The 27631-nt window shown below is 39.1% G+C and overlaps 1 protein-coding gene across 2 annotated transcripts in view; it reads left to right on the forward strand.

The window, feature by feature from the left end:
• LOC127446843 (activin receptor type-1C-like) overlaps positions 1 to 27631 on the forward strand; it is a 90957-nt gene that overhangs the window by 29157 nt on the left and 34169 nt on the right. For both annotated transcript variants that reach the window (XM_051708131.1, XM_051708130.1), the window contains exons 5-7: positions 2888 to 3055; positions 21774 to 21930; positions 27331 to 27455. In XM_051708131.1, the coding sequence (XP_051564091.1) occupies positions 2888 to 3055; positions 21774 to 21930; positions 27331 to 27455 (450 nt within the window). The remainder of the gene's footprint in view (positions 1 to 2887; positions 3056 to 21773; positions 21931 to 27330; positions 27456 to 27631) is intronic.

Raw genomic sequence — 27631 nt, forward strand, 5'->3', positions numbered from 1 at the left:
TTATTTGGCTTGCTGTCCGTATACTGGATGGCTCGGAGCTCGAGACTCAACTCGAGTCCTGATTACCCTTCCCGGACTTTACTTATTTAGATAGATGATGAATCTAGAGAACATGTGGAGATGGGGTGGAGGAGGGATGTCAGGAGAGTTGTCGCAGGAAGCAGGTAAGCAGCGGCTTATTTACTCCTACTCGCGGGCCATGAAATTAACATGCTCCTCCCGAACCTCTGTTAATTAACTCCATAATGTCGTTTGTTTAGTGGCTGGATAAATTATGAGTAAAACTGACTAATGATGACATTATAATGATATCAGGACATAATTGAAACGTATAATGTTTTTAGGCTAATATTGCAGGCTTTTTTTATAGCTTGATAAGTATGCACAAAAGTTTACAAAATGATACATTTGCTTTGTTGTCTTTTGTGGGGAAAACGCTTATGATGCTTTAACACTGCTGAAGTCTCTTAGTAGATCTGTAGACAAGCAAATTTTAATAAAGTATAACTAGACTTGTTTCAGTCATGAATGACTCTGTGCTTCATCAATGTTTAATGACTTACTCAAAACACAAAAAATACATTCATTTATTGTCAATAGGTGTAAAAAGTTTTTTTTTTTTTCCTCTCTTAAAAGTGGAACTAATTTTTAAACAGATTCAAAAGACTCGTGTCACGTGCTAATGACAGACAGAGAAACATCTCCGGAGTTAATTCACTTCACTAAATAACAACTAGGCTAAATGTGACATTTATTGTAATAAAAGTTTTTTGCAGTGTTTGATATAACTTTAGAAGTTGCAAAATTGATTAATGTTCTATAATTTTTTTTCTTCAATAAATGGAGAACAAACAAAGGAATGATTAGGACAGATCAAATGTTTTGCCAATAATTAGACAATTACGATAGTATGGCTATGGTTTTGATTATTTTTTATCTTATTATATGTGTTTATTATAGAAATAAATTACAATATTCTGAATGAATATGAGCTGGCTAGCTTGAATGATGTAAGTTGAGTGTAATTATGTATAACAGATGTTTAAATTGTGTTGTGTTAATTTGATGTTTTAAGTCGAGTTTAATTATGTATAACAGATGTTTAAATTGCGTTGTGTTAATTTGATGTTATTGTAAATTGGTATATGTCTCATCACTGTCACGACTGCTATGTTGATCGGAACTGCACCCAAGAATTTCACACACCATTGCACTTGTGTATATGGCTGTGTGACAATAAAGTGATTTGATTTGATTTGATTTGATTAAACACAGTTTAAAAAAACAAAACACTATTCAGCAACAGAGTGGAATGCATAAAATGTGCAAATATTACAGTGCCATTGGGGCCTGAGCCCCCCTAAGATTTAAATCCTAGAATTGTATTAATTAATTGGCAAATCATGTAGTTAATTTGATTTTAATAAATGTAATCGATGGACAGCTCTAATTTTAAAGCTTAGATGTTTAAAAGCACGGTTAAAGTAACAGTTACAATACACTTTTTTTCTTTTTCTTTTTTTTTTTTTTTTTCCAGGATCTATTAATTTATCCAAACATTAGATTGATTAGATCTAATCCTTAAAAAAAAAAAAAATAAATAATAATTATTCAGTATTATATTATAATAATAAACTTGAATGGGTCCCACAGGAATAATTCAGTATTGTATAGTATTCATCTGGGTCCCAAAAAAAAAAAAAAACAGTGAGTGAAGTTGTAGTTTTTGCACACGCTGTTCATTCACAAAAAAATGGTACTAAAAATAAATGTAGGTAAATAATGCTCTTTATTACACTAATATGTATAATTGTAGATGGGTGCATATAAAATAAAATTATTAAATAAATGTTGTATTTATGAAGTTAAAAAATGTGGAAAATATGCCATCATTATTTTAAACTAGATTTTTACTTCTTGCATTAAACATTTTGAATCTTGGATGGATGTTTAGTTGAAATTGTGTTCCTCTGAATAGTAATAATAATAATAATAATAATAATAATAATAATTTTTTAAGCCATTTCAGAGCAAATACATACTTTTGAAAATATATATTGAATATCATCAATTGCTGAAAAATACAAAGATAACGTTTTTGTTGCCATATCGCCCAGTCCGAGTTTGGAAAGGCTGATTTTATGCAAATGCAGCATGTGAGACTTGAGTCGCTAAAATAATTATCAATATTTCTGGTATAAAACAATAATGAACAATTTATTCACCAGTATTTTGTGTGAACGTTATACAGTAGCCTACACTGTACCAGCAATTTGAAAAACCTGTTCTATCTTTTCTGTTTTATTTAATGTATAGTTCCAAGAAATTAATTTCCCGTTTTTTTCCAGTAATTTACCCTGCAATTTGTTCACCCTCCACCTATGAATACATTTGTCTGCCATATCAAAGTCATTGTGATATAGTCATTTGTCATGTGATAAGAAAACTATTAAACATCATAGAAAGGACCCAGTCAGTTAGTTTCAGTAAGGTCGGTGTTTATAAAAATATAAAATATAATTTGAGCATGGCAGTTTTTTTTCTTCAGGTTGTCAACTGTAATGCTCCCAAGAAAACCCATGAAAATGTATGATATTTGTGGAAAAAAATATTTTTATCCTTAAAAGATTGTTTGAAAATGTTTGTGTACACTTAATGTACAGTATTAAAAGTTTTTCCAAAACATTATATAATAAATATTACATTTCTACATTCTTGGCACATGTGTTTAAAACTAGATTTTTCCTTTCCATCATCTTGGAAATCCTTATTTGCCATGGATCCTACACCAGAGTGCTGTATCACAAATACCATATACAGATATCTGTGTATGTTTGATTGTGTTTTTGAAAAAGCTATGAGCATTGACTGTAACGTCTCTCTTCAGATAATGGCTTGTGGACACAGCTGTGGTTGGTGTCGGAGTATCATGAGCATGGGTCGCTCTTTGATTATCTGAACAGATACACAGTCACAGTGGAGGGCATGATCATTCTGGCACTGTCTATTGCCAGTGGCATCGCACACCTACACATGGAGATCATAGGCACTCAAGGTGGGAGAATATGCAATCAAACTTCATTCATGCATCATCAGGTCTTGTTTCTTTGTTTATTTAAAGATTTATCATCATTCATCAAAAAGGCTCCATTGGTTGTCTTATGACATAGTGCCATTTCATTTAGTACAATTCCATAAAGAAGTCAAGGGGTTCTCAACTTTAAGTTAAAAAAGTTAATTTATATATATAAATATATATACACTGATGAGCCAAAACATTATGACCACCTTCCTAATATGCTGTTGGTCCTCCGCGTGCCGCCAGAACAATACTGACCCGCCGAAGCATGGACTACAAGACCCCTGAAGGTGTCCTGTGGTATCTGGCACCAAGACATTAGCAGCAGATCCTTCAAATCCTGAAAGTTGCAAGGTGAAGCCACCATGGATTGGACTTGTTGGTCAACGGCACACACGTACACGGCTGTCCATGTGATGTAAAAGAAAACGGTACTCATTGGACCAGCGACCTTCTTCCACTGCTCCAAGGTCCAGTACAGATGCTTGCGTGCCCATTGTAGGTGCTTTTGACGGTGAACAGGGTTCATCATGGGCACTCTGATCGGTCTGCGTCTATGCATCCCCATATGCAGCAGGGTGCGATGCACTGTGTGTTGTGACACATTCCTCCCATAATCATGATTAAAATTTTCAGTAAATTCTGCCACAGTAGACCTTCTGTCGGTTCGGACCAGATGGGAAAGTCTTTGTTGCCTTCGCACATCGATGTGCCTTGGGCGTATGTGGTTTGTCCCTCCTCAGACCACTGTCAGTAGGTACTTACCACTGCTGACCAGGAGCACCCCACAAGCCTTGCCGTTTCAGAGATGGTCTGACCACGTCGTCTGGCCATAGGGCTGAAACAATTAGTCGACGTTATCGACAAAACAATTTCATTGTCCAATAGTCGTTTGATGTCATTTAACGTAACATGAGATCACATTAAACTCTAATGATGACGCATGAGAGCAGCACTGCAGCTCACGGCTGACTGTTCAGATGCTCTCTAAACTTTCCAAACAGCTTGGTTTCCACTGAAGCAAAACTTGTGTGCGTTACACACAACATCCCGGTGTTACATCTTTAATGCAGTTATATTTAATGTGTATATTTAATGTGTTATAGCTTTATTAAAGTAAAAAAAAAAATAAGGAAGCAAGTCATGTAAATAACAACAAACTCTGAAATTGGCATTTCTCTGTGTGGTCAGCGCCTCTTCTGTGAGTTGCGTGAATGTCATTTTATCTGAGAATGTTGAATATAATATTAAAAATACAAATATTTAAAAATATCTAAAAATCCTTTAAAAATGGTGCATTCACCTGAGAAGCAGCATATAAGATATTTAGACTTGCTTTTAGAGAATAGATCTTGAATATAAGTATAAATCTTTACTGCACTCGCAGAAGTATAACCAAGTGAAAAAAATACACATATACAAAATACACATATTTAAGATACATTCTCTTAAAGCAAGTCTAAATATCTTATGTTACTTCTCAAGTAAATGTATCTTGTTTTAAGGATTTATAGACAATTCTAAATGGTAAACAAGACAAAAACACTTGATAACAATAGGATTTTTTTGCAGTGAATTTTTTACTGAATTAAACTTAATAAAAAGTATTTTTTCCCTTTAATTCAGTGAATGTCATTTAGTGGTATTTTTAAAAGATGATTTTGTCCTCTGTATTGTTAGTAACAGTGGTGGCCCGTGCATTTTAAGTCTTGGCCTTCATTGCGATTCATGCCATTGTTTCACAATTAATAAGACGCCCTATGCCTATGGACATCATACATTACATCGCGGCCAAATAATAATACCAATTGACATTTTTAAAACACGTCCACGCACGAAAGCCAAAACCAAGAACGTCTAATACCAGGAAAAAGCTATCTAATAATATTTGCGATCTAAATGTTGCTTGCAATACTTTTTTTTGCAAAAAGCACTTACTTGAAGTGAAAATCAGCCCTCCTTTCCTGTTTACATCTCAGGTTTGTAAATCCATAAGGATCTCATTCTCAATGGCGATAGTGGCAGTGATGACAGCTGACTCGTCAGTAAGATCTCGCACTCTTTGCTTTCAAATTACGTACATCACTTAAAGCGTGATTGTGTCACTCAAGGCCAGCTAGTAGGCCTCCACTGGGACATATCCTAAAGACCACACCCACCAAGATTGACTGATGAATCTGACAATCTGACTTTAGGTGCCTATTCACTGTACTGTTGAGGGATTCTGTGGAAATTCTGAAGGCCTGACGGGGTGGAGCTCAGAATCACATGCTGCTTTGGCTAAGGAGCATGGCTTCGGGCATGCGATTTGTGAACCAGTCATCACGCTTCGCTTGTAAGGATCAAGGAATAAATTCTGATTGGATAAACTATTTGTTGTTTGCTATTCATTATTAGATGAATTAGGAGTGGAAAGCGATTGAAAATAAATAGGCAAAAAGGTGAATGAGAATGAATGGATGAAAAAATATTTATTTATTAGACATGTTAGGCCAGCAGAGAAGGCTTTGCTGACCCTGAGAATTCACCACTGGTTAGTAAGCACATTTATTACAATCTTTTAAGTTGGGGCACAAGCTGATTTAACCGACTGGTTAAGAGTTAGTGATTAATCGTTGCAATAATCGCCCAAATAATCTTTCTAATAATCATTAGATTAATCGATTATCAGAATAATCATTAGTTGCAGCCCTTTCTGGCCATAACAATTTGGCCCTTGTCAAAGCTGCTCAGGTCTTTACTCCTGCCCATTTTTCTTGTAGTTTCCCATGTTGACTACAAGAACTGATTGTTCGCTTACCATCTAGTCTACCCAGACCTTGACATGTGACTTGTTAGGAGATGATAAACGTTATTCGCTTCACCTGTGAGCGGTCATAAAGTTTTAGCTTATCAGTGTATATTAGGCTTGGGATCTATGCCTTTTTCACGCATTAATAATCAGAAGATTCTCCCGATGATTATTGATATATATCGATTTTTTTTCCAGATATAAATAGGGCTGCTCATTGCACAATAGTGTTTGTCTCTTCAGATATATTTCTCAACAAAACTTTGGGAAACTGTAAGTGGCAGGGCTAATTAAAGGGGGGTTGCACACCGGACAAGTCTAGTGGATGACATGGCACACTCTAAAATTAGAAGCAATTATTTATTTTCTACTAAGGTATGTACACACTGCCAACACTCAGAGTCAACATCCTGAAGTGCCACGAAGCTCAGCTCGCATAGTTTTCCATTAAATTCGACCCAAATAATTATAAAAATACAAAGATTATTTACTTTATCAAGGTCACTTTATTTATTCATGAAGTACAAAAACTGCCATCTGCGCCGCTTCAGCTACTCCTACGTGTGTGTTTGTGTGTGTGTGATTGTGACAGCAACCGGCTTCAGTAAATGGTATATCGCCCTATTACGCCAGACTGTTAAACAGAGGCCAACTGAGTGAATTAGAAAGCACACCAATTGGGCTTCTAATTTAAATGTCGACTAATTTTAATACATCGATGCCTCACAAATATATCGATACAATAACGTGCTGATCAATAATCAATTTTTTATGGCATCCCTAGTGTGTGTGTGTTTATATATATATTGTAGAACATGTTAATGTAGGACAACTCGAGTTCTCTGTCTGCTATAGAAAAAGAAAATTTCTCATAAAGCAAATATAATCAGAACAGATGCACTGAATTATGTCTTGGTTAACATTAAACTAAATCTGACAGGATTTAGTTTAATGTTCAGATTCAAAAACACTGCAAAGTGTAATTCTGCCATGTATTGCAGTTAGTGTGTATAGGCAATTGTAATTTGCACTATTCATTAATTTCAGACTTTTTTCAATCACACGTTCACACGTTATCATCATCATCATCATCATCATCGTTATTACTGTCATAATAAAATATTGGAGAGTGTCTTTCCTCTGCTTGCTCATGATCCAAAGTCAAACATCACCAGCTAACAGTTTATGGCTGATTTCTATGTTTATGTTTCTGTTTAAGGAGGATTTTAAAGGAGAAAAAAGTTTTGATTCCAAAAAGAAAACAAAATCTAGTTTTAAAGAATAGATCAATAGTGTGTCTTTTCAATTAATTCTTCCTAATTAGTGTTGAACATGTTACATTTGCCAGAATGTCTCCCTCACCCAGATATTTGTTCTCAACAATAATTGATCAAAATCAGATAAATTCTTCATTGAAATTAAAACACATTTGCAATTAATTTGGTATTTATGTGTACAATTTGGATTTGTTAATAATGATCAGGGATGCAAAATCACGAGAGGTGAAAAAAAAAGAGAAAGTCTTGTATTGTTGATTGTTGATTTTTGTATTGTTGTATTCAAAAATGTTTTCTTAAATGATGAAGGTTTAAGTACCGTTCGCCTGGGGGAGGGGTAATTTTTTCAGCTTCAATACGGAATGGAACAACATACAGGACGTCCTGACTAATATAGTACAGTTTGCATTTGTAACCAAACCAGGGGATTTCTACGCTGTACCAGCAATGATGTGCAAATCGTGTTAGTATTGTCAGCTATTCCTGCTCCCACCAAATGATGAGGGCCTCGGATTTCTTTGAGCACTAAGGCTAACTCATTTTAACACATTTTAATATTAACTAATTTTAGCTAACTTAGCAAATGTGATTTCTGTGTGGCTCTTATTACTTTCAAATTCTCAGGTCCTTGGATAATGAAAGCATCTTCACAGCTGGAAGGCAGAAATTCTACTGAACTTTAATGTTGTTTCACTTTTCTCTTTTAAAGAGCGAATAATTTCCAAGAAAATGATGCATGTTCTTCCGTGGCCATTGTGATGAAGCAGCTGTTTGCCTCGAGAGCAGAGTGCTGATGTGAGACAGGTGTTATTTGCGCATGCGACAGTACGAGGTGCTCCTGACTCAAGTGAGTCATGAGAGAGAACCCGAACAGAACGCGCATCTAAACCATCTCTCACTCTAAATAAACAGCTGTCTGTATCACTTTATGTCAGGAAAATTCACTATTTCTTTTGTCAGAAATTAAAACTTGTAATCCTGACAGTAATCCCATTTTTTAAATGTAACTGTAATCTGATTACGATAGGGTTTTATGTAACTGTAACGGATTACAGTTAACTCCTGATTGTATCCTGATTACCTTAAGCTGTTACAAGTAATCCGTTACTCCCAAGCCTGTGTGTGTGTGTATATATATTATAAATTGTTTATTTATACATTTAGTTACAAGATTTACAGATCATATGCGTCAAATAGATTAAGTCTGCTAGCACAGATAAGATCACTACTTGTCCTCCATTAGTAGGGATACACACTTTTAAGTATGACTTTTTAACTACTACTAGATATCTAATGTAACTTCAAACTGATAAATAAATAAATACAAATGTATAAATAAATAGAGAAAGGGTCTATTTGAATAATAAAATAAATTAAGGATTTTTTTATTTATTACATGGTTCTCTGGAATTTTCCAACACATACCATTTCAAAGCAGCTTTACAGAAAATTATGCTTTAACAGAAAAAGAATCTTATAGCAGAGTCATAATAGTGTGGTTTAAAAAAAAACATGATTGTAAATTGTACCTTCAAATAAATAATAGAAAATAATTATATTTTTATTTAGACCCCCAGTGAGGGAGGAGTTGCGTGGCGCCATGTGAGGGTCGGACGTGTGAATGCCGAGCTCTGTGCACTTTGCTAGTTTTTAATTCTTTTTGTGTCATAAACCGGTGAGATTCGATACACCCTGTTCTATAACTGTTCTATGAAGTCAGTATGTCAAAGAATTCAAAATCCTCGGGCTCTGGAGATATTAAAAGACACTTACATGCTCAAGCTGATACTCCAAATAGGGCCGCAGACCAGGGACTCGGTTTGGATGGTGCGGCGGGAGAGATTCAACGTCAGCTGTCGAGCATGTCGGTGATGCTGGCGAAGGACATTGCAGACTTGGAGGATCTTGCTGTAATACGTCATACAATTATGGCCATGGAGACGAAATTCTCTGAGTTGGTTACAAGATTAGGGGATGTCGAGAAACGGATCAGTTATCTGGAGTCATCGAAGAGGGAATTAGCTGCTAACCCACTAGCAACCAAGGTAGATTTGCAGTGCATCTGGGAAAAGTTGAAAGACCTTGAGAATTGTAAACGGCGGAACAACGTCCGAATTGTTGGAATTCCTAAGAATGAAGAAGGCCGATATATGGTGAAATTCCTAGACGAGCTCTTCCCGAGTCTGCTCGACATAACAGGCCAAAAGCTGGAAATCGAGCAAGCTCACAGGGTCCTGTCTTGGAGATCCATGGGGGGAGACAGACCCCGATCAATTCTGGCCAAATTTCTGAGATCATCCGATAAAGATCTTGTGTTACATGAGGCAAGGAGTAAAGGAAGGCTTTCTTGAAAGAACCACAACATTTTCTTTTTCCCAGACTTTGCGAATTCAACAAGAGAGAAACATGATCAATTCAAGGAATGCAAGAAACTCTTTTACACTGATGTTTCCAGCCAAACTGAGAATAGATACTAAGGATGGCCACAAAATATTTACATGCCCACAGCAAGCATTAGCTTTTAAAAAGTCAACGGAATGAGTAGATCAGGGTGTGATTCTTACGTTGCAGCAAGTGAACCTCACTCACTGAACATTCACTTGACCGTCTGAGGAAAATGGGCGCCTTCTTTGTTTCTTTTTGTGCTGGTTCCGCCTAGTGGCTGGAGTTTGTTTTGTGGAATAACACTCCTTCGAGACAGTTGTGGATGAATCTGCACGTTCTTTGTGCTTATATTGGATGGAGTTTGTTTTGTCTTCTCCCATATCAGGGACCCCCACCCCCCTCAACAAAAGTGAAAGTGGTCTGGTCCATCAGCTAGCATGCGGTCCAATCTGAAGCTGTGTCCCAAATGACACACTATACACTATACACTTTTAAAATATACTATGCACTCAGACATGTAGTGTATGAATTTTCAAAATGTAGTATCGTCCCAAATGGGAACACTTATCATTCCCTATCTGTCACTCACTCGACGTTGTGTCAATGTAGTGACACTAGGGGTCACTCTTGGGAGCCCGAGACACCTCTGGTCTTTGATAAAAGGCCAATGAAAATTGGCGAGTGGTATTTGCATGCCACTCCCCCGGACATACGGGTATAAAAGGAGCTGGTATGCAACCACTCATTCAGATTGCTCATTGAGATGAATTCCCACGACTGTTCATTCACCTCTGCTGGATCTGACGGCACATTTCAGTGGCTTCTCCCCCCTCTACACTGGTGCACTGCGCCCCTAGGCACTTCGGCAGAAATAAAAGAGTATATTTCTCTGAAAGAGTATATTTCTCTAAAAGAGTATATATCTCTAAAAGAGCGGCACAGAACGTCTTTTTAAAGATGCCTTTCCTTTGTGTGTTATTCCTGGTTGCACTCGTTATCTCTCACCTTCTGATGGTCACGATCACTGTCTTTCGTGTCTGGGCACTGCTCACGTGGAGACAGCGTTCGTGGATGGGTCATGTACTCATTGCGAGAACATGTCCATGGCAACAATGCAGTCGCGGCTTACCTTCGTAAGAAAGCAAGCCACCCCAGAGGCTCCCCGCCTCGGTCCTTCTACCCACGGCTATGAGGCCAGCGTGGCTAGCACTGGGGGCGATTTGGGGATCCCAATGGGACCATCTCTGCCGGGTATCCCCCCATGGACCTCCAATTCCCCAGCACGCTCGTCTGCCCCAATCAGGCTTCCGGATGAGTCCGCCGGCTCATCTCATAGCGAGTTCGACCTCTTATTCGGAGCCCGCGAAGGTGATGAGCTCTCGACGTGTCCAGTCGGACGCGGAAGCCTCAGCTGGGCTCCTCCCTTCGGGTGCGGTTGCCCAGTCACAGGCTGACATGGAGATGACAACATGCTTTCCCGGCAGCCACGAGCGTCAGGCCGCTCAAAGCCACGCCACGCCCCCGTTCCTTTCTTTCCGGAAGTGCACGAAGAGCTGACAAGGTCATGGGAGGCACTTTTTACTGCCCGGTCCCGATCTTTCAGCTTCCCCGCCCTCACTATCAGCAGCCAAGGGCTATTCGGCAATCCCCCCGGTGGATAAAGGCGCTCGCGGTGCACCTATGCCTACAGAGCGCCACCACCTGGCGCGGGCGCCCAAAGCTCCCGTCCAAGGCCTGTAGGTTTACGTTGTCTCTGACGGCCAAGGCCTACGATGCCGCTGGACAAGCCGCCACCACCCTGCACGCCATGGCTCTCCTGAAAGTCCGCCAAGACTCTAAAGGAACAGCTTGAGGGTAGTTCCGCCCCCGGGATTGATGCAGGAGCTGCGCTCGGCGATCATCAGGTTCCTTAGAGGCTCGAGGAGGTTGAATCCTCCTAGACCACGCCTCATTCCCTCATGGGACCTCTCCATGGTCCTGTGGGGAGCCCTGTTTGAGCCCTGGAGTCAGTTGAGCTAAAGGCAGTCTCTTGAAAACTGCCCTACTGACTGAGCTCATGTCCATCAAGAGGGTAGGGGACATGCAGACATTCTCTGTCAGTGACATGTGCCTGGAGTTTGGTCTGGAATACTCTAACGTGGTCCCCGACCGAGCTATATGCCCAAGGTTCCCACGACCCCATTTAGGGATCAGGTGGTGAACCTGCAAGCGAAGCTGCCCCAGGAGGAGGCAGACTCAGCCTTTTCATTGCTGTGTCCGGTGCGTGCTTTGCGCATCTACTTGGATCGTACGCAGAGCTTTAGATGCTCTGAGCAACTCTTTGTCTGCTTCGGAGGACAGTGGAATGGGAGCGCTGTCTCCAAACAGAGGATCACCCACTGGGTCGTTGATGCCATCGCTTTGGCATGCCCCCTTGGGGCTTCGGGCACACTCCACCAGGAGTGTGGCGGCCTCCTGGGCCCCGACCAATGGCATCTTTGGCAGACACTGGTAGAGCAGCGGGCTGGGCAACACCCAATACCTTCGGGAGGTTCCTCAATCTCCGGGTTGAGCCGGTTCGTCCCGTGTGTTGTCAGGTATGAACAGGTTAGTAGGCGGGACAACTGGCCGGGTGTACCGCTTGCGCATAGTGCCTTCCCCCTCCTGGAGGGGAAGATGTGCGCTTTTACCCCCCAGCCGAGTTCACGAGGTCGTGGACCCTGAATGTCCTTCCTCCTTAGCCCTGTGACAGGTGAGTTCGTGGAGAAACTCGATGCCGGCCCAGTATGTGTGCTATTAGGCCCTGTACTGGGTTAGATGCTCCACATGCGCTGATTGCCTGTTTGTAACCCCGTGTTGGGCCTCATGTAGTCAGATAGAGGACAAAGGCAGGCCTAACACAGTGTAAAACTCAGGCCCCCACATAACAAGTCGTAAATCTTACTGATAAAAACTGCACCAAAATCAAACAAAGGGAGTCCAAAACAGACTACAAATCCCATGAAGCCTTGCTCACTAAAGGATTGAACTCTCAACTCCTATTGGATGAGGCACACAACAGAACGCACCTCAACCATGACATCATCAGGAGTAGAAATACCTCTGAAATGCTTCCGGGATTTGCTTACAGCAACTTTGCTCGCCGTGCGTAGATGCAGCTCATCGCTGCTTTCAGGTGTATCCTTGTGGCACAAGGAAGTAACGTCCAACTTGAAACTGTGGCCATACAATCTTCATCTCGCTGGATGAGTTGAGAACACTCTTAACGGATCCGAAGGAGACCGCCGAGCAATCCGCATCTTCATCCGTTTGCCTGCAGAAGTGAAGAGATAAAATATTTCTCTTCCATCTTCAATCAAATTGACGTCGTTAATTTCTCCGCCAGCCCGCCGAGAATCAGCAGCCGTACCGCCCACCGACAGAGCGAGGAAACCCTCCCGTCATCACCCGAGCCTTGAGGAACCGAGTCGGAGTTAAAGGACGGATGAACACACATTCTGCATCCTCATGCGATTCAAGTAAGAGGTTTACGTCTGGGCAGAGATAGAATATTATAGTGTGTTATTCTTGTGTACCAAGGTTTTTGCTTGTAGAGTTTACGGACCGCCATGTCCGCTCATTATTAATACTCAGGGTATTAATTATCACAAATTTGATTTGCTGTATTGTGGTCCAACCACACTGGGCTGTTGTGCATTTCCGCCATCGCAGGTGAGACCGGCAAACTGAGTTTATCCATTAAAGAATCAAAGAACACGGAACGGTTTACGAGCCGTCCACTGCGTCTCTGAGTGATAAACTAACAGCTGCTTTCTCTCCCACGATCGTGAAATCGGCTTTGGGGCCGTCACTAAATTCTCTCTCTCTCTCTCTCTCATACTAACCACACACACACACACACACACATGCGCGACCCCTCACAAACATTCTGGCACACATTTTTGGCTCATAGATAGCTTCGTGATAAAGCTCAGCTTTGTCCCTAAGCTATCGTACAAGCGGATACACGCGGTAACTGGTAGATGCCATTGACTGGTTTCTCTCCGCCCACATTCGCGGCCATATTCCCTGGCTGGAAGTCTCGCGTGACATACTCTCCACGAGAGTCACATCCGCCATTTTGTGCGCGTCCCTCCTTACACACACACACTCACTCTCACACACACACACACACACACCCTCATGTGTTATAGGATTCTTTTGATTTCCATATCTAATCATATCACTGTTTAGTTTGTAGTTGTGAGTCGGAAGTTTATTGACTGCATTGTATTAATTATTAACTGATATTACTGCATAAATAAACTTTGTTTATATTACAAAGAGAAGTGTTTTGGTTTGTTTTGCATACACCTGTGTCATGCTGATGGGATGTCAGTGCTCGGATTCAAGCCTTCATTCATTGTTTTTTTTCCCGAAAATCGATATTCTAAGAAAACAATCTAATATTGAGACTGTTATACTATCTGGTTATTAGTCCCTGATTCCAGGGTGGTGCTCCGTCAATGTTAATCCTTATTAATATTCTGTTGTTTTTTGATAATTGATAATTATCTTTGATGATTGTTGAATTTGAATGATCAATAAGCTAGTGTTAATTTTAATTAATGTTTCATCGATGTTAACAATTAACGATTATCTTTGATAATTGTTGATTTAAAGGATTAGAAAAAGCTAACATTGATTCTCATCAATGTTCTATTGATTTTAATAAATAATTATCTCTGACATTTACTGGAGCCCCATATGAGGTTTTAATGAGTTAGATTCAATTAATTAATTAAAATATTAATTAATAACTAAAGAAATAATTATTAATTATTTCTGATAGGAACACTGATCTAAACAACCAGTAAAGCCCTACACCCGTGTGATGTATTTTCCGCAACATGGTTTCGCTGTTGGTAAACCCGTGTCTTCCTTGGGCAGAGTTTCCCTCTGCCACCAGTCGCCGTGTTTGTGGAGCTCCGTCCCCTCTGGGTAGGACCTACCACGGGGACTTTTCCACATGCGACACTGCCAACAAGACTCGATAAGACCATGTGACGTATTTCCACACAATTGCCTCCCCCTTTGGGCAGGATGCGGTCTCCGCGGTGTCTTCACCTTTGGAATGGACACCCCCCTCCCCGACGCGGACATTTATGGCCCCCAGCTGAACGATTTCCATTCTTTTTTGGGGAGAAAAAAAGAAGAGAAGAGGCCACAGCTGGGGCAGCCTGTCCCCATTTTGGGCAGTCGACTTGTCCCCGAGGTGTGGGGGACCGTACGATGCTCGTAGGAGCGTTGGGGGAGGTTACGTGATGGTTTGCCTGTCTCGCACCGCCAGTCCATGTAACACAGTTCAGCAAGTTGTGAAATTTCGTATAGGGACCCCTAGTGTCACTACATCGACATAACGTCGAGTGAGTGACAGATAGGGAATGTCCTGGTTACTTTCGTAACCCTGACGGTGGGAACGAGACATTGTATCCCTCCTGCCACAACTCTGAACTACCCGCTGAAATGGCCGGGACCCGGTCTCAGCTCCTCAGTACAAAACCTGAATGAGTGGTTGCAAGCCAGCTCCTTTTATACCCATATGTCCGAGGGAGTGGCATGCAAATTCCACTCTCCAATTCCCATTGGCCTTTTCTCAAAGATCAGAGGTGTTTGGGGCTCCCAAGTGTGACCCCTAGTGTCACTACATCGACACAAAGTCTCATTCCCTCCATCAGGAAATGGAGGTTACGAAAGTAACCAGGACGATTGCTATCAAATATAACAGCTAAGTTCTTTGCTGTAGAAGATGACGTGAGTGTACATCCATCGAGAGTCAAATTATATTTTAGCGTCCTATTTTTGGAGGGTTTTGGTCCAATAATTAGTACCTCTGTTATGTCAGAATTGAGTAGAAGGAAATTTCTAGCCATCCAATCTTTGATATCATTGATACACTTTGCTAACTTGGAGAATTGTGAAATTTTGTTAGGTTTTGAAGAAATATAAGTTTGGTATCGTCTATATAACAGTGAAAACTAATTCCATCGTTCCTGATATTGTCTCCCAGGGGAAGCATATATAAGCACAAAAGGAGAGGCCCTAAAACTAATCCCTGTGGCACTCCATACTTAAATTTAGTTTGATCTGACAATTGCTCGTTTACACAGACAATGTGGTACTAGTACTAGTACATAAAGTATATCTATTCCTAAAATCTACAATTGATTTACAATTAGTAAAAATGCTAATATTTGATATCTGTACATTTATTTTAGTTAGTTTTGGTATTTCATATATCTGGAAATGTATTTTAGAAATCATTAAATTGAAGAGTCATTAAAGATATGTTAAAAATGCATCCTTACTGGTAACAATAACATTAAATATATCTGAAACTAACATTGGCACTAGTGAAAACCACATTACAGATATAAAAAATTACCTTTTTAATAGATGCTTTACTTCAATTTTTTAAATCAGAAAACAGTTTTCACTAGTAACAATGTAATTATTGATATAAAAATTATCCTTGTTTACTAGTAAGAAGTACATAGCTGATATGTGTATTTAAAGTTTCAACTAGTAAGAAATTAATTATAGATTTTTGAAATTTCATTGAGAAATTTTACTAGTGAAATACTACTAGTAGTAATTATGTTTTTTATTTGTTGAAATTCCATTTTTGATATCAAGAATAGGTATTGGTAGGAGTTACGATGTAATTTTTGATATCAAGAATTAAAGATTTTACTAGTGCAAACCTAAATACTAATACCAAAATAAGCATTTTAAACAGTAGTAATTCCATTGTTGATGTCAAGAATTAGCATTGTAACTTGTGAAAATTTAATTATACATATCTATAGTTCATATCCTGCACATGATTAAATGTCAAAAGGGTTTGTGAAAGCAGGCCTACAGTACAATGCAAGTAGCAGCATTAAACCTTTGCAAAGTTTGAAAAGCTGATAAAACTTTTTCTGATGTATTATTTACAAAGTAACAAAATGCAGCTCATGAGTTTCAGCAGAATGCATTCATTAAGGGTAAAAACTCATTTACCACGGTTGACTGCAGTAAATCCTCTTAAAGGCCAAAGCTGGTCATCTCTCAGAATAGCTGTTACGCTGTGAATCTCAACAGCCAATCAGATTAGCCGCCATTCATTCATTTTGCTCAATTACTCAATTCTGTTTCATGTTGCTTGGAAGTCACTGTATTTACTTACTTGCTATATTTACCAAGTGAAGATTTACTGTAGATGAATGTGATCCCTCTAAAGCAGTGGCACTTAACCTGTGCCAAATTTCCTTTATTCGCAGGAGTCACATTTTAGAAACACCCTCTAAATGCACACTGAGTGTGAGTGCTTTATTCCATGGTGTCACTTTAAATTAGTTTCTTACCTTTATTTTTCTTACTTTTCTTATTTTTCTTTTTTTTTTCACCTTCATTTTCTGAGTTTAGCATAAGCAAACTAAAGGCCGAAACAAACTTCACGCAAGTACGCAAACGCAGACACGAGCGCTTGGCCAATGCATGGCCAACGTGTTGTCCCATTGTACATACATTATGTGGTTACAAACCTCAGACCACAAGAGGGCAATAGATTTTTTAGGCGTGACCACGAAACCGGTGCTACATCCGAAACCAGGAAAATGCTGCCTTCGGAGGCTGTATACAGATGCAGGATGAAAATAAGCTGCTTTTCAAACTGATCGGAGACCAATTCCTTAAGAGTTACATTCATTCAAAACAGCTGTCAGTTAAGCCATTAACTGTTTAGGCAGCAAGTCAGCTGCCTATGTTTTCGGATGCAGCCCAGATGTGGCAGATGAGTCGATAATTGAGGAGTGGGGAGAGACATGGAGAAAAAACAAGTTTGTGTGAATGGACTGAGGACAAAAAGTCATATACCATTTTCATAAAAATTCAACTTAAATTGCTGCCCGAGTCCATCATGACAGCTGTTGATTGAAAGAAGAAAATCTGCTCTAGCGCCCCTTGCGGCAACGCTGAGAATGCAGTGTGTACTTGTGTGATATGAATTAAGCGCTGACACATTTCACAACGCAACGACACATGAAATCGAGCTTGCATAGCAAGGTGCGTCTGCGTTCACGTACTTGCGTAGAGTATGTTCGGGTTAAGTACTTGCATTAAGTGTTCTAGGTACTGACAACTATGTGACATTTCAGAATGCAAGACCAACAATTCTGGGCCCATATTCACTAAAAATGTTAAGGCTAAAAGCAGCTCCTAACTCAGAAATGTAGGAGAAAGTATTTAAAATTATGGGCGTGTCGCTCCTAATTTTAGGACTTGGATATGTTTAATCTAAGAGTAATTCATGAAGCGTTTAAACGCTAAAAGTAGCTCCTAAACCCACGACAACTTAGAGGTCCTCCTGAGGACTTCTAAATCCTTAAGAGTTACTCACAAACGATCCGAAGCATGGCTGCTGTCATTAATCTACATCGCAATCAAGTCATTGCATTCACACACATATAAATACTCACATAAATATATGTATATACGAACTGAAACAACACAATTACACCAGAGATAAAGGTTTTGACAAATCTGCAGTCCCTGGCCACATGCAAAATGCAACTGTGTACCACGTATTAAGAGTTTCTCAGTCGTTCTTCAGCTGAATCATCAATTAAACTATAAATGCCCTCTCCAGACCGCACATTATCCTTCAATTCATATGTTTTTCTGTGGATGTGTTCTCGCTTCAGAGAAATAAGGCAGCATTTATGAACATCGCTGGGCTACCCGGTGTATTGATGCAGTACACTGGATGCACGTTTGTATTATTTCACCAACACAGGATGATGACGTGTTTGTCAACAGAAAAACACTTTCAAACATAACTTGCGCATCCTCATGAAGTGGTACTTGACTATATTCTTTTTAGCTTTATGTATACATACAAACACTATTATTTCTAAACCTTTCCATTAGAATAATCTAATCTAATCTAATATAATATAATATAATATAATATAATATAATATAATACATAGTTCTACTTCCCGCTGCCTGTTTAATAAATTTGCCAACAAATAGAAGTTCCTTGTCTACCAATCACTTTGGGCGCACTTATGGAACGTGACATCATTCATAGTTTTAAAGGAATTTTCCGGGTTCAATACAAGTTGAGCTCAATCTACAGCATTTGTGGCATAATGTTGATTACCACAAAAAATTATTTTGACTCGTCCCTCCTTTTCTTTAAAAAAAAAAAAGCAAAAATTGAGGTTACAGTGAGGCATTTACAATGGCCAATTTTTGGAGGGTTTAAAGGCAGAAATGTGAAGCTTATAATTTTATAAAAGCACATACATGAATTCTTCTGTTAAAACTCATGCATTATTTGAGTTGGTTAAATGGTCATTTACATTACAGTCATTTTAGGGTTTGTTGACATTACGTTTGTGATTATCGTCATGGCAACTAGGTTGTAAACTGGCTTTAACTTTACACAGAAATGTTTGTAAGTGATTTTATCACACTAAAATCATGTTAGCATGCATATTGTTTATGTCTTATGGTTATACTTTTGAAACAGTGAGTATTTTAATGTTTACGGATTTGCCCCATTGACTTCCATTGGAAGTGCCTCACTGGAACTGTAGATTTTTGCTTTTCTTTAAAGAAAAGAGGGGCGAGCCAAAATAGATTTTTGTGGTAATCAATATTATGCCACAAATGCTGTCGACTGAGCTAAACTTGTTTTTAACCTGGAATATTCCTTTCAGCAAAGGCTCTTTGGAGAACTCCTAGCAGTAAGATAAAAATCTTTGGGAACACGGGCCCTGATTTATTAGTTAGCAATTAGAGTTAATGGTTATTGCACATGTGAAGCATTAAACTTGTTAAAAACAACAATGAAGGAAAATGTAAGACACTGGCTCTGTCCCAAAACCTAGTGAACTGCCTAGACACTATTTCATATCCACACTACCAAAGACACAAACATTGTTCCATAAGATAGAGAGCAAACATGTTACTTTACATACCTTGTTTTGGCTAAATTCTATGGTAACATCATATGCAGTCTTCGCAGATAAGACAATCTCAGAATGCACTGAGAAATTTTTTTAGCACAACAGTAAAAATCTTATTTATTTTTTCCATTGGGGAATTGATTTTTAACTATAACTTAAAAACCTCATCAATTGTATGTGCTTCTGTTGAAGCCATCAGTCCGCATTATTTCAACTTTAATTTTTAAAAATTGTGTTAAATAGCAGAATTCCTGGTGAAGAACTACGACCCCAATTCCAAAATAATTGGGACAGTATGAAAAATACTAATAAAAACAAAAATGAGTGATTTGTAAATTATATTCACCCTTTGCTATACTGAAAACATTACAACTACACATTATATGATGTTTTTCCTTCTGAATTTCATTGTTTTTTTTATGTACAGTAATTTCAAATCGGATGATTGCAACACACTCCAAAAAAGTTGGGTCAGTCGAATGTTTACGACCGTGAAACATCACCATTTCTTCTAATAACACTTATTAAGCATTTGGGCACTGAAGACACAAGTTTGTTAAATTTAAAAAGTGGAATTTTCCCCCATTCATCCATTATGCAGGTTGTAATACAATTGTATTACAATTGTATGGGGTCTTTGTTGCCATATTGTGCACTTCATAATGCACCACACATTCTCAACTGGAGACAGGTCAGGACTGCAGGCAGGCAGAAGATGTGCTAGATTTAGCACCCGCACTCTCTGCTTATTCAGCCAGTATGTGGTTTGAAGTTGTCCTGCTGAAAATGCCAGGACGTCCCTGAAAAAGATGGTGCTGGATGGCAGTTATGTTGCTCCAAAAGTTTTACATATCTGTCTGCATTAATGGTGCCCTTGTTATGGTAGCCAGCTGTCTTACAATTTATTTTGAATCCGACAGTGCATTAAAAAAGATATATAACTTTTTATAAAATTCAGAATGGTGTAGAGGCAATATGGCCGATATGTGAAAATGTTTTTATCGTTGCAATCCTCATGGCCCAAGGAATCCAATACCAAGCTCATGATTTTTGGACATATGGTTCAAAAGTTACGGGCAAAAATCCACGATTCTTCATCATAGGTGGTGCTGTTTCCAAACCTTACATATACTCTCAGATCATGGCACAGATGAAGCATACCAAGTTTCGTTTTGATATGACAAAGAAAAGAATAATAAAAAAAAAAGAAATATGAGTTTGTTCTAGAAGTCCCAAATTTGCTATGGGGACTATTCATGCCCACCCCATCAGTGTGACAAATTTCATAATTTCCCTACGAACGGTTCTATGGGCTGCCAAAGACTCCCACCCAGAATAATAATAATTTGGCCCCTAATATATTTATTTATTTATTTATTTTTTTGATGGAAGTTTGACACTTCCAGATAAGACATTAGTTATATGAGAGGTGGTGGCACAGTGGGTTAAAGCACATAACTGGTAATCAGTAGGTTGCCGGTTCAATCCCCACAGCCACCACCATTGTGTCCTTGAGCAAGACACTTAACTCCAGGTTGGTCTGGGGGGATTGTCCCTGTAATAAGTGCACTGTAAGTCACTTTGGATAAAAGCAGCTGCCAAAATGCATAAATATGACCCAGTGTGATTACTGAAGTGTATATGACTCTTCTGTCATCTACTGCAATGCTCATAAAATGTGGTGTTTTGAACATATGAGTGGCTTCAAATGTTCACTATGTAGTAAAGAATAATCAATACAAAATGTATTATCCATAAATGATTTTAAGTTCAGTCATAAAACTCTACATGGCACAAGCTGATAGGTCTTTGGCAAGGTCCTTTGACATGTAATCTGTTATTCAGTAAATCTGCATGCTCTGTCTGTGTCTAACATTTAAATTGCCTCAGCTGTTTGCAGATAAGCCAGTTTTACTGCAGCACACAATGAGTTTTCTCTCTGAAACCCTCCTCCTCCCCAGCATCACTTGTCCAGATCTGCCTCACAGGGATTGTGTCTAATTTTGCAGCAACAGCAGCAGCATGTCTTACATGCTCAACACAGCATGTCTGTGTATGTTCTAGCACTAGCAATTTCCATCCTTGCTCTGCAGCACCAGTGTAATCAGATCTAGTCCACCAAGACCAAACCTACTAATATGTCATATCCATTATAAAACCTTACAGAGTTGTCATGACTGAATTAAACTGTTTGTTTTTATGGAAATGCATTTGAGAGGAGTGTGTTGTGTGCAGTTATTGAGTTGTGTATTATTATGGAACAGGGAAGCCCGCCATCGCTCACAGAGATATCAAATCAAAGAACATCCTGGTGAAGAAGAACGGGATGGCTGTGATCGCTGATCTCGGTCTGGCGGTCAAACATGACTCCAGCACCAACAGCATTGACATTCCCATCAACCACAGAGTTGGCACCAAGAGGTTAGAACAGCTTGCTCATACCAAAGTCATATTGAATGCTTGCATAAAGTTTATATAAACTGAAAGTAACAGTTTTACTCTTCTCGTTAAATCTTCCATTCGAGTGAGCGATTGAGCGACTCGGTTTGTATGCTGCAAATCATGTGTCAACCTGCACCAATTGTGAAAATAGACAAGTTCTGTTTAAGAACAGAAGTGTTAGTGATCACAATATGAGAGAAGCAGTTATTTTGAGCCTAAACGGCTGATTCCGGTACTGCTTGTAATAAGAAATGTAATTGTCAGTAAAACTCTGACATGTACAGTATGACAAAAATGTTCTGCCATTACAATTATTTACCGTGTGCCAGTTGCTAAAACAGAAGACAGGGATTACTCTGCTTATGAGCTTCATTTGTGTGTGGGTCTATGAGTGTGTTAGAAGTTTTTTTTTTTTTTTTTTTATTATTGTAAAGATATCATGAGTTACAGAGATAGAGGTTGGGTTGCACCAATAAGGATTAATCTTAAACTTAGATTAAATCAAGGATTATCTGATAATTCTACTGCACAAAACTTTAATCCTTGTTTGAAAATAATCAGGATAAACCATCATTTTGATCCTGATTTAAATTTCACAGTAAATCTATTTTTATCTTGTTGCTCCTTTAAACTCTGATTTAAATGTCATTAAGGGATTAACTTTAAACTTGCAGCTATGGTGGTTTAAATAAAAAATAAAAAAACGGACCTACGGTTAAACATGAATGACTGGGTAAGCAAACAGTGTCTTCAGCCCTCTGAGAGATGTTTATTGTATTGTTAATGTTTATTATCACCTGAAATCTTGCTACAATGCATGCTTTTAAATCCTGGGTGCGAGTGTGATGGCTCATCTTTATGGCATCGTGATTACCCACTTTCCAATTCTGTACATGCGGGGTCACCTTTGTGCATGTATCAGAATGGGGCAGACTTGGGTTTCTTGAGGAAAGCTTTAATTCGGTATTAGTGGTTACAAGCAAATGGTGATCGTTATTGCTCCCCTTTCATGCTTGCTTCAGTCAATAGCTTGGACTTTTTATTTCTGGCCACAATAGTGGTGCTGACGTGAGGGGATCGATCCAAAACCCATGCCATTTGTGTATTGTTTTATATCATCTGTCCTTTTTTGACCTCGGCGCTGTAAAACATGTGTCATAACACTTCTTGAGGTGATAATCTTTTAATTATGAAATCAGTGTGGCAGTTGATGTTTGAGGCTGTTACAGGCGCTATGGCGGATGGATATGGAGATTGTTGAATAAAAGGCTTCAATTTGGGTCATTTCCTCACACCAAGGGCGTAGGTTTGGTTTGAAAGTTGGTAGGGACACATAACACAGATAATATTTTAAATGTTGGTATTAAGAAAATGTGAGAAGGTAAGTCTGGTAATATAGGCAAAATATCATTATTACGTCATATAACAAGTATAATTTCTTACAGTATTTCTCTGCCCCACCATATTAAATATTAGCCTGTTGTTTTAAGAATTTCTAAAGAATAAGGGGGCCTGGGTAGCTCAGCGAGTAAAGACGCTGACTACCACCCCTGGAGTTTGTATCCCAGGGTGTGCTGAGTGACTCCAGCCAGGTCTCCTAAGCAACCAAATTGGCCCGGTTGCTAGGGAGGGTAGAGTCACATGGGGTAACCTCCTCGTGGTCGCTATAATTTGTTTCGCTCTCAGTGGGGCGCGTGGTGAGTTGTGCGTGGATGCTGCGGTGGATGGCGTGAAGCCTCCACACATGCTGTCTCCACAGTAACACGCTCAACAAGCCACGTGATAATGAATGAATGAATGTTACATTTATATAGTGCTTTTCTGACACTACACTCAAAGCGCTTTATACTGTGAACAGGACTCTCCTCAACCACCACCAGTGTGCAGCATCCACCTGGATGATGCGAAGGCAGCCATAGTGTGCCAGTACGCTCACCACACACCAGCTATTGGTGGAGAGGAGAGAGTAGAGTTATAAGAAGAGAGAGTAGAGTTACAGGAAAGCGGGTTGACGGTCTCAGATGCGGAGGCAACTGAGATTCGTCCTCCGCCACCCAGACTGAGGCGAGTCACTACGCTACCACGAGGACTTAGAGTGCATTGGGAATTGGGCATTCCAGATTGAGGAGAAAATAAATTAAAAAAATTATAATAATTCTAAAAACTAAACAAATTATGAACTGACCACTGCATGTTTAAGAGGAAAAATTTAATATGCGATAAAAACTTTTTTTTTTTTTTATCACAAATGCCTTATTTTATTGACAACACATTATTTTCGAATCCTGATGCTCTTCTCCAATGTGCAAAATTAAATGTTTATTGGGAGTTATTCCTGCGTCGTAAAATCCTGCACCTCTGACACAATCATTCAATTTTGAAGGTGTCTTCCTGAAGAGGGCGTTTGCTGGCCAAAAAAGCAAAACAAATGTTTTACTTTTTGACTGGAAACCCTTTTTGTACACTAAAATCAGAAAAAAAGGATTGCTCACAGGCACGGTCAAGCAGAAGGTTTTATTGAGATTTGGGAACTGTTCTCTAAAATAATTAATATGGATTTACAAGCAACACTGTGTGTGTATATATATATATATATATATATATATATATATATATATATATATATACATATATATATATATATATATATATAAAGAAGAGGTGGGACAATGATTTACACATTAATAATTATACTAAAGACATTTAATAGAATAAGTATTTTTTGTTTTGTAAAATTGTCCAAATGTTGGTCGGGACATTTCCAGTTTTCTGAAAGCTGATAAAAATTAGGCTTCACTTATGCCTCACACAGAGCTATCTGAAGACCTGGAATAAAGTGCACAAATAAAACGGATTACTTGTATTATTGTTTTATGGTGCTTTATTTTAGTTTATTTTATGGCATTTTGTTTATTGAGCTGCAGCATATTCTGAAAACTCCTTTTGTGTCCCACGACAAACTATTACAGAATTTGTATTCATTTTAAAAAAATTTAAGTTTAGTCTTGTTTACACGGCCGGATATACAGTATGCATGGGCGGGCTGAGCTCACCCAAACATAAGTATTGCCCACCCCATTAGGCAATTATATAAATAAATAAATATATATATTTTTTTTACTATTTGTGCATTGGTTAAAAGCAATTTGGAGGTGGGCTCTGTGTTACAAACTTTGGGGGTGGGCTGTAGACCACCACAACCAATCACAAAATAGCACCAGAAATTTGTAATATTTTTTTGTAATTATATAGAGATATATAGAGAGATATTTTCATGGAAATGTATGCAAAAATCACCAACACTGAAACTGAGAAAAATGGATTTAATTATTTTGATTTGATTTTGTAGTTACTTTTCACACCATGTTTTCTCTGAATGTTAGCATATGAAAATGCAGTTTTTAATATGAGTAGTAAGTATAAAATATAGGTATAACAGACCTTATGATCTTCACATTTATGCCAACAGCTCCCTTTCATAGAACTATTATACTATTAACTAATCTGCATATTCTAGTCATATTCTCTCCAGACATGAAAATAAGTCATGTCTTATGACCCCTACCACTTTCCCATATGCCCACCTTTGACATCTCCCAGTCCACCCAAACATAGCTGACAAGATCCAGGCCTGCTTGTTTAAAGTGATTCAGTCCTTTCAAACAAGTTGAATAAAGCACCAGAAATCACACAGAACAGAAAGAAACTGTTAAGATGTCATGTTAGGTAAATTACATTTTTACATTAAATTTAGTCATTTAGCAGACACTTTTATCCAAAGCGACTTACAAATGAGACACATAGCAAGCAATTTGTCATACAAAGTTTAACAATATCTACAGTATATGACAAGTTCTCACAGTGGCTGGAGTAGTAAAGATGCTAGCACAGAAGAAAGAGACAGACAAGGATTTATTTTATTTATTTTTGGTACATTAAGTGCAGGTTAAGTGCAGTAGTAAGTGCAATTGGGTCAAGGAACAGGTGTGTTTTCAGCTGGTTCTTGAATGTTGAGAAGGCAACAGCAGATCATGTGGAGGTTGGAAGTTCATTCCACCACAGTGGAACAGAGAAATTGAACGAGCGTGAAATAGATTTTGAGCCTCTTTGTGATGGGCCACCAGGTGCCGCTCATTCATAGATCGCAGAGAGCAAGTTGGAGCATAGACCTGAAGAAGTGAATTGAAGTAAAAGGGTGCAGTTCCATTGGCTGTCCTGAAAGCCAGAGTCAAAGCCTTGAATTTGATGTGGGCAGCTACAGGTAGCCAGTGGAGTGAAATCAAGAGTGGGGTGATATGAGCCCTTTTTGGCTGATTGAAGACCAGGCGTGCTGCTGCATTCTGGACCATCTGCAGTGGCTTAATTGTGTTAGTTAGAAGGCCAGCCAACAGAGCATTGCAGTAGTCCAGTCTTGAAATGACCAGAGCTTGGACCAGGAGCTGTGTAGCATGTTCAGAGGAAAGGTCTGATTTTCCTGATGTTGTAAAGTGTGAATCTGCAAGACCGGGTGGTTGATGAGTTGTGTGCATTGAAATTAAGCTGGTCATCTACCACCACTCCCAGGTTCCGGGATGTTCTGATTGGTGTTAGTGTAGATGAACCAAGATGAAATGTGAGGTTGTGGTCAACAGATGGGTTGGCTGGGATCACGAGGAGTTCTGTCTTGGCAAGTTTGAGCTGAAGGTGTCGTTCTTTCATCTGTGTAGCAGTGTCAGGAAAAGCCATATGCCTCAATGACCGGTCCGAGTGATGTTGTGTACATCGAGAAGAGGAGGGCTCCAAGCACTGATCCTTGAGGAACCTCAGTGGTCAGCTGGTGTGTCTTGGACACCTCTCCTCTCCAGGAAACCTTGAACGATCTGCCAGTGAGATATGACGCAAACATCCAAGTGCAGATCCTGTAATTCCCAGGTCAATGAGTTTGGACAGGAGGATCTTGTGGTTCACTGTGTCGAAGGCAGCAGACAAGTCAAGGAGGATGAGGAAGGAGGTTTTGGAGTTAGCTCTTGCCAGTTGCAGGGTTTCAGCTACTGACAAGAGGGCAGTGCATCAATTGCGTTAAATAAATGTAATGGCATTTAACATTTAACTAATCTTTTGATTATAAATGCAATAAAATTAACTAATTCCGTAATTTCAATATTCATGGATTCAGTCAGTATACGTAAACATTTGTACATTCTAATATGTAAAATGATTATGTTTTAGATGGTGTCAATACGTCAGTATTATATGTTTCGGTGTCTATGCAAACATGCATATGTACATGTTGTAGAACTTTACGTAAGAATACATATGAATCTTCACGAGATCACGTTGGTTGTTGTGGTGTGAGTACATTACTCTAATGTGTGTGTGTGTGTGTGTGTGTGTGTGCAGGTACATGGCACCTGAGATCTTGGATGACTCTATAAACATGAGCAGCTTCGAGTCGTTTAAGCGGGCTGATATCTACTCGCTGGGTCTGGTGTTCTGGGAACTCGCCCGCAGATGTTCTGTCCAAGGTGCTTTACTGTGTTATAGTGGACTTTAAGCACAGAGTGATCCAATCACAATCAATACACACTAGCAGTGGACTGATTGAGAGAGACGATTATTCTCTTCTTATTTAGGACGCCTTGTGTAAATAAGAGTTAACATTAAAGTGAAATAGTTTGCATCAATATCTTTCATAAAGAAA

The sequence above is a fragment of the Myxocyprinus asiaticus genome, chromosome 10 (genome assembly GCF_019703515.2).
Source record: "Myxocyprinus asiaticus isolate MX2 ecotype Aquarium Trade chromosome 10, UBuf_Myxa_2, whole genome shotgun sequence".
Classification (NCBI taxonomy): domain Eukaryota; kingdom Metazoa; phylum Chordata; class Actinopteri; order Cypriniformes; family Catostomidae; genus Myxocyprinus; species Myxocyprinus asiaticus.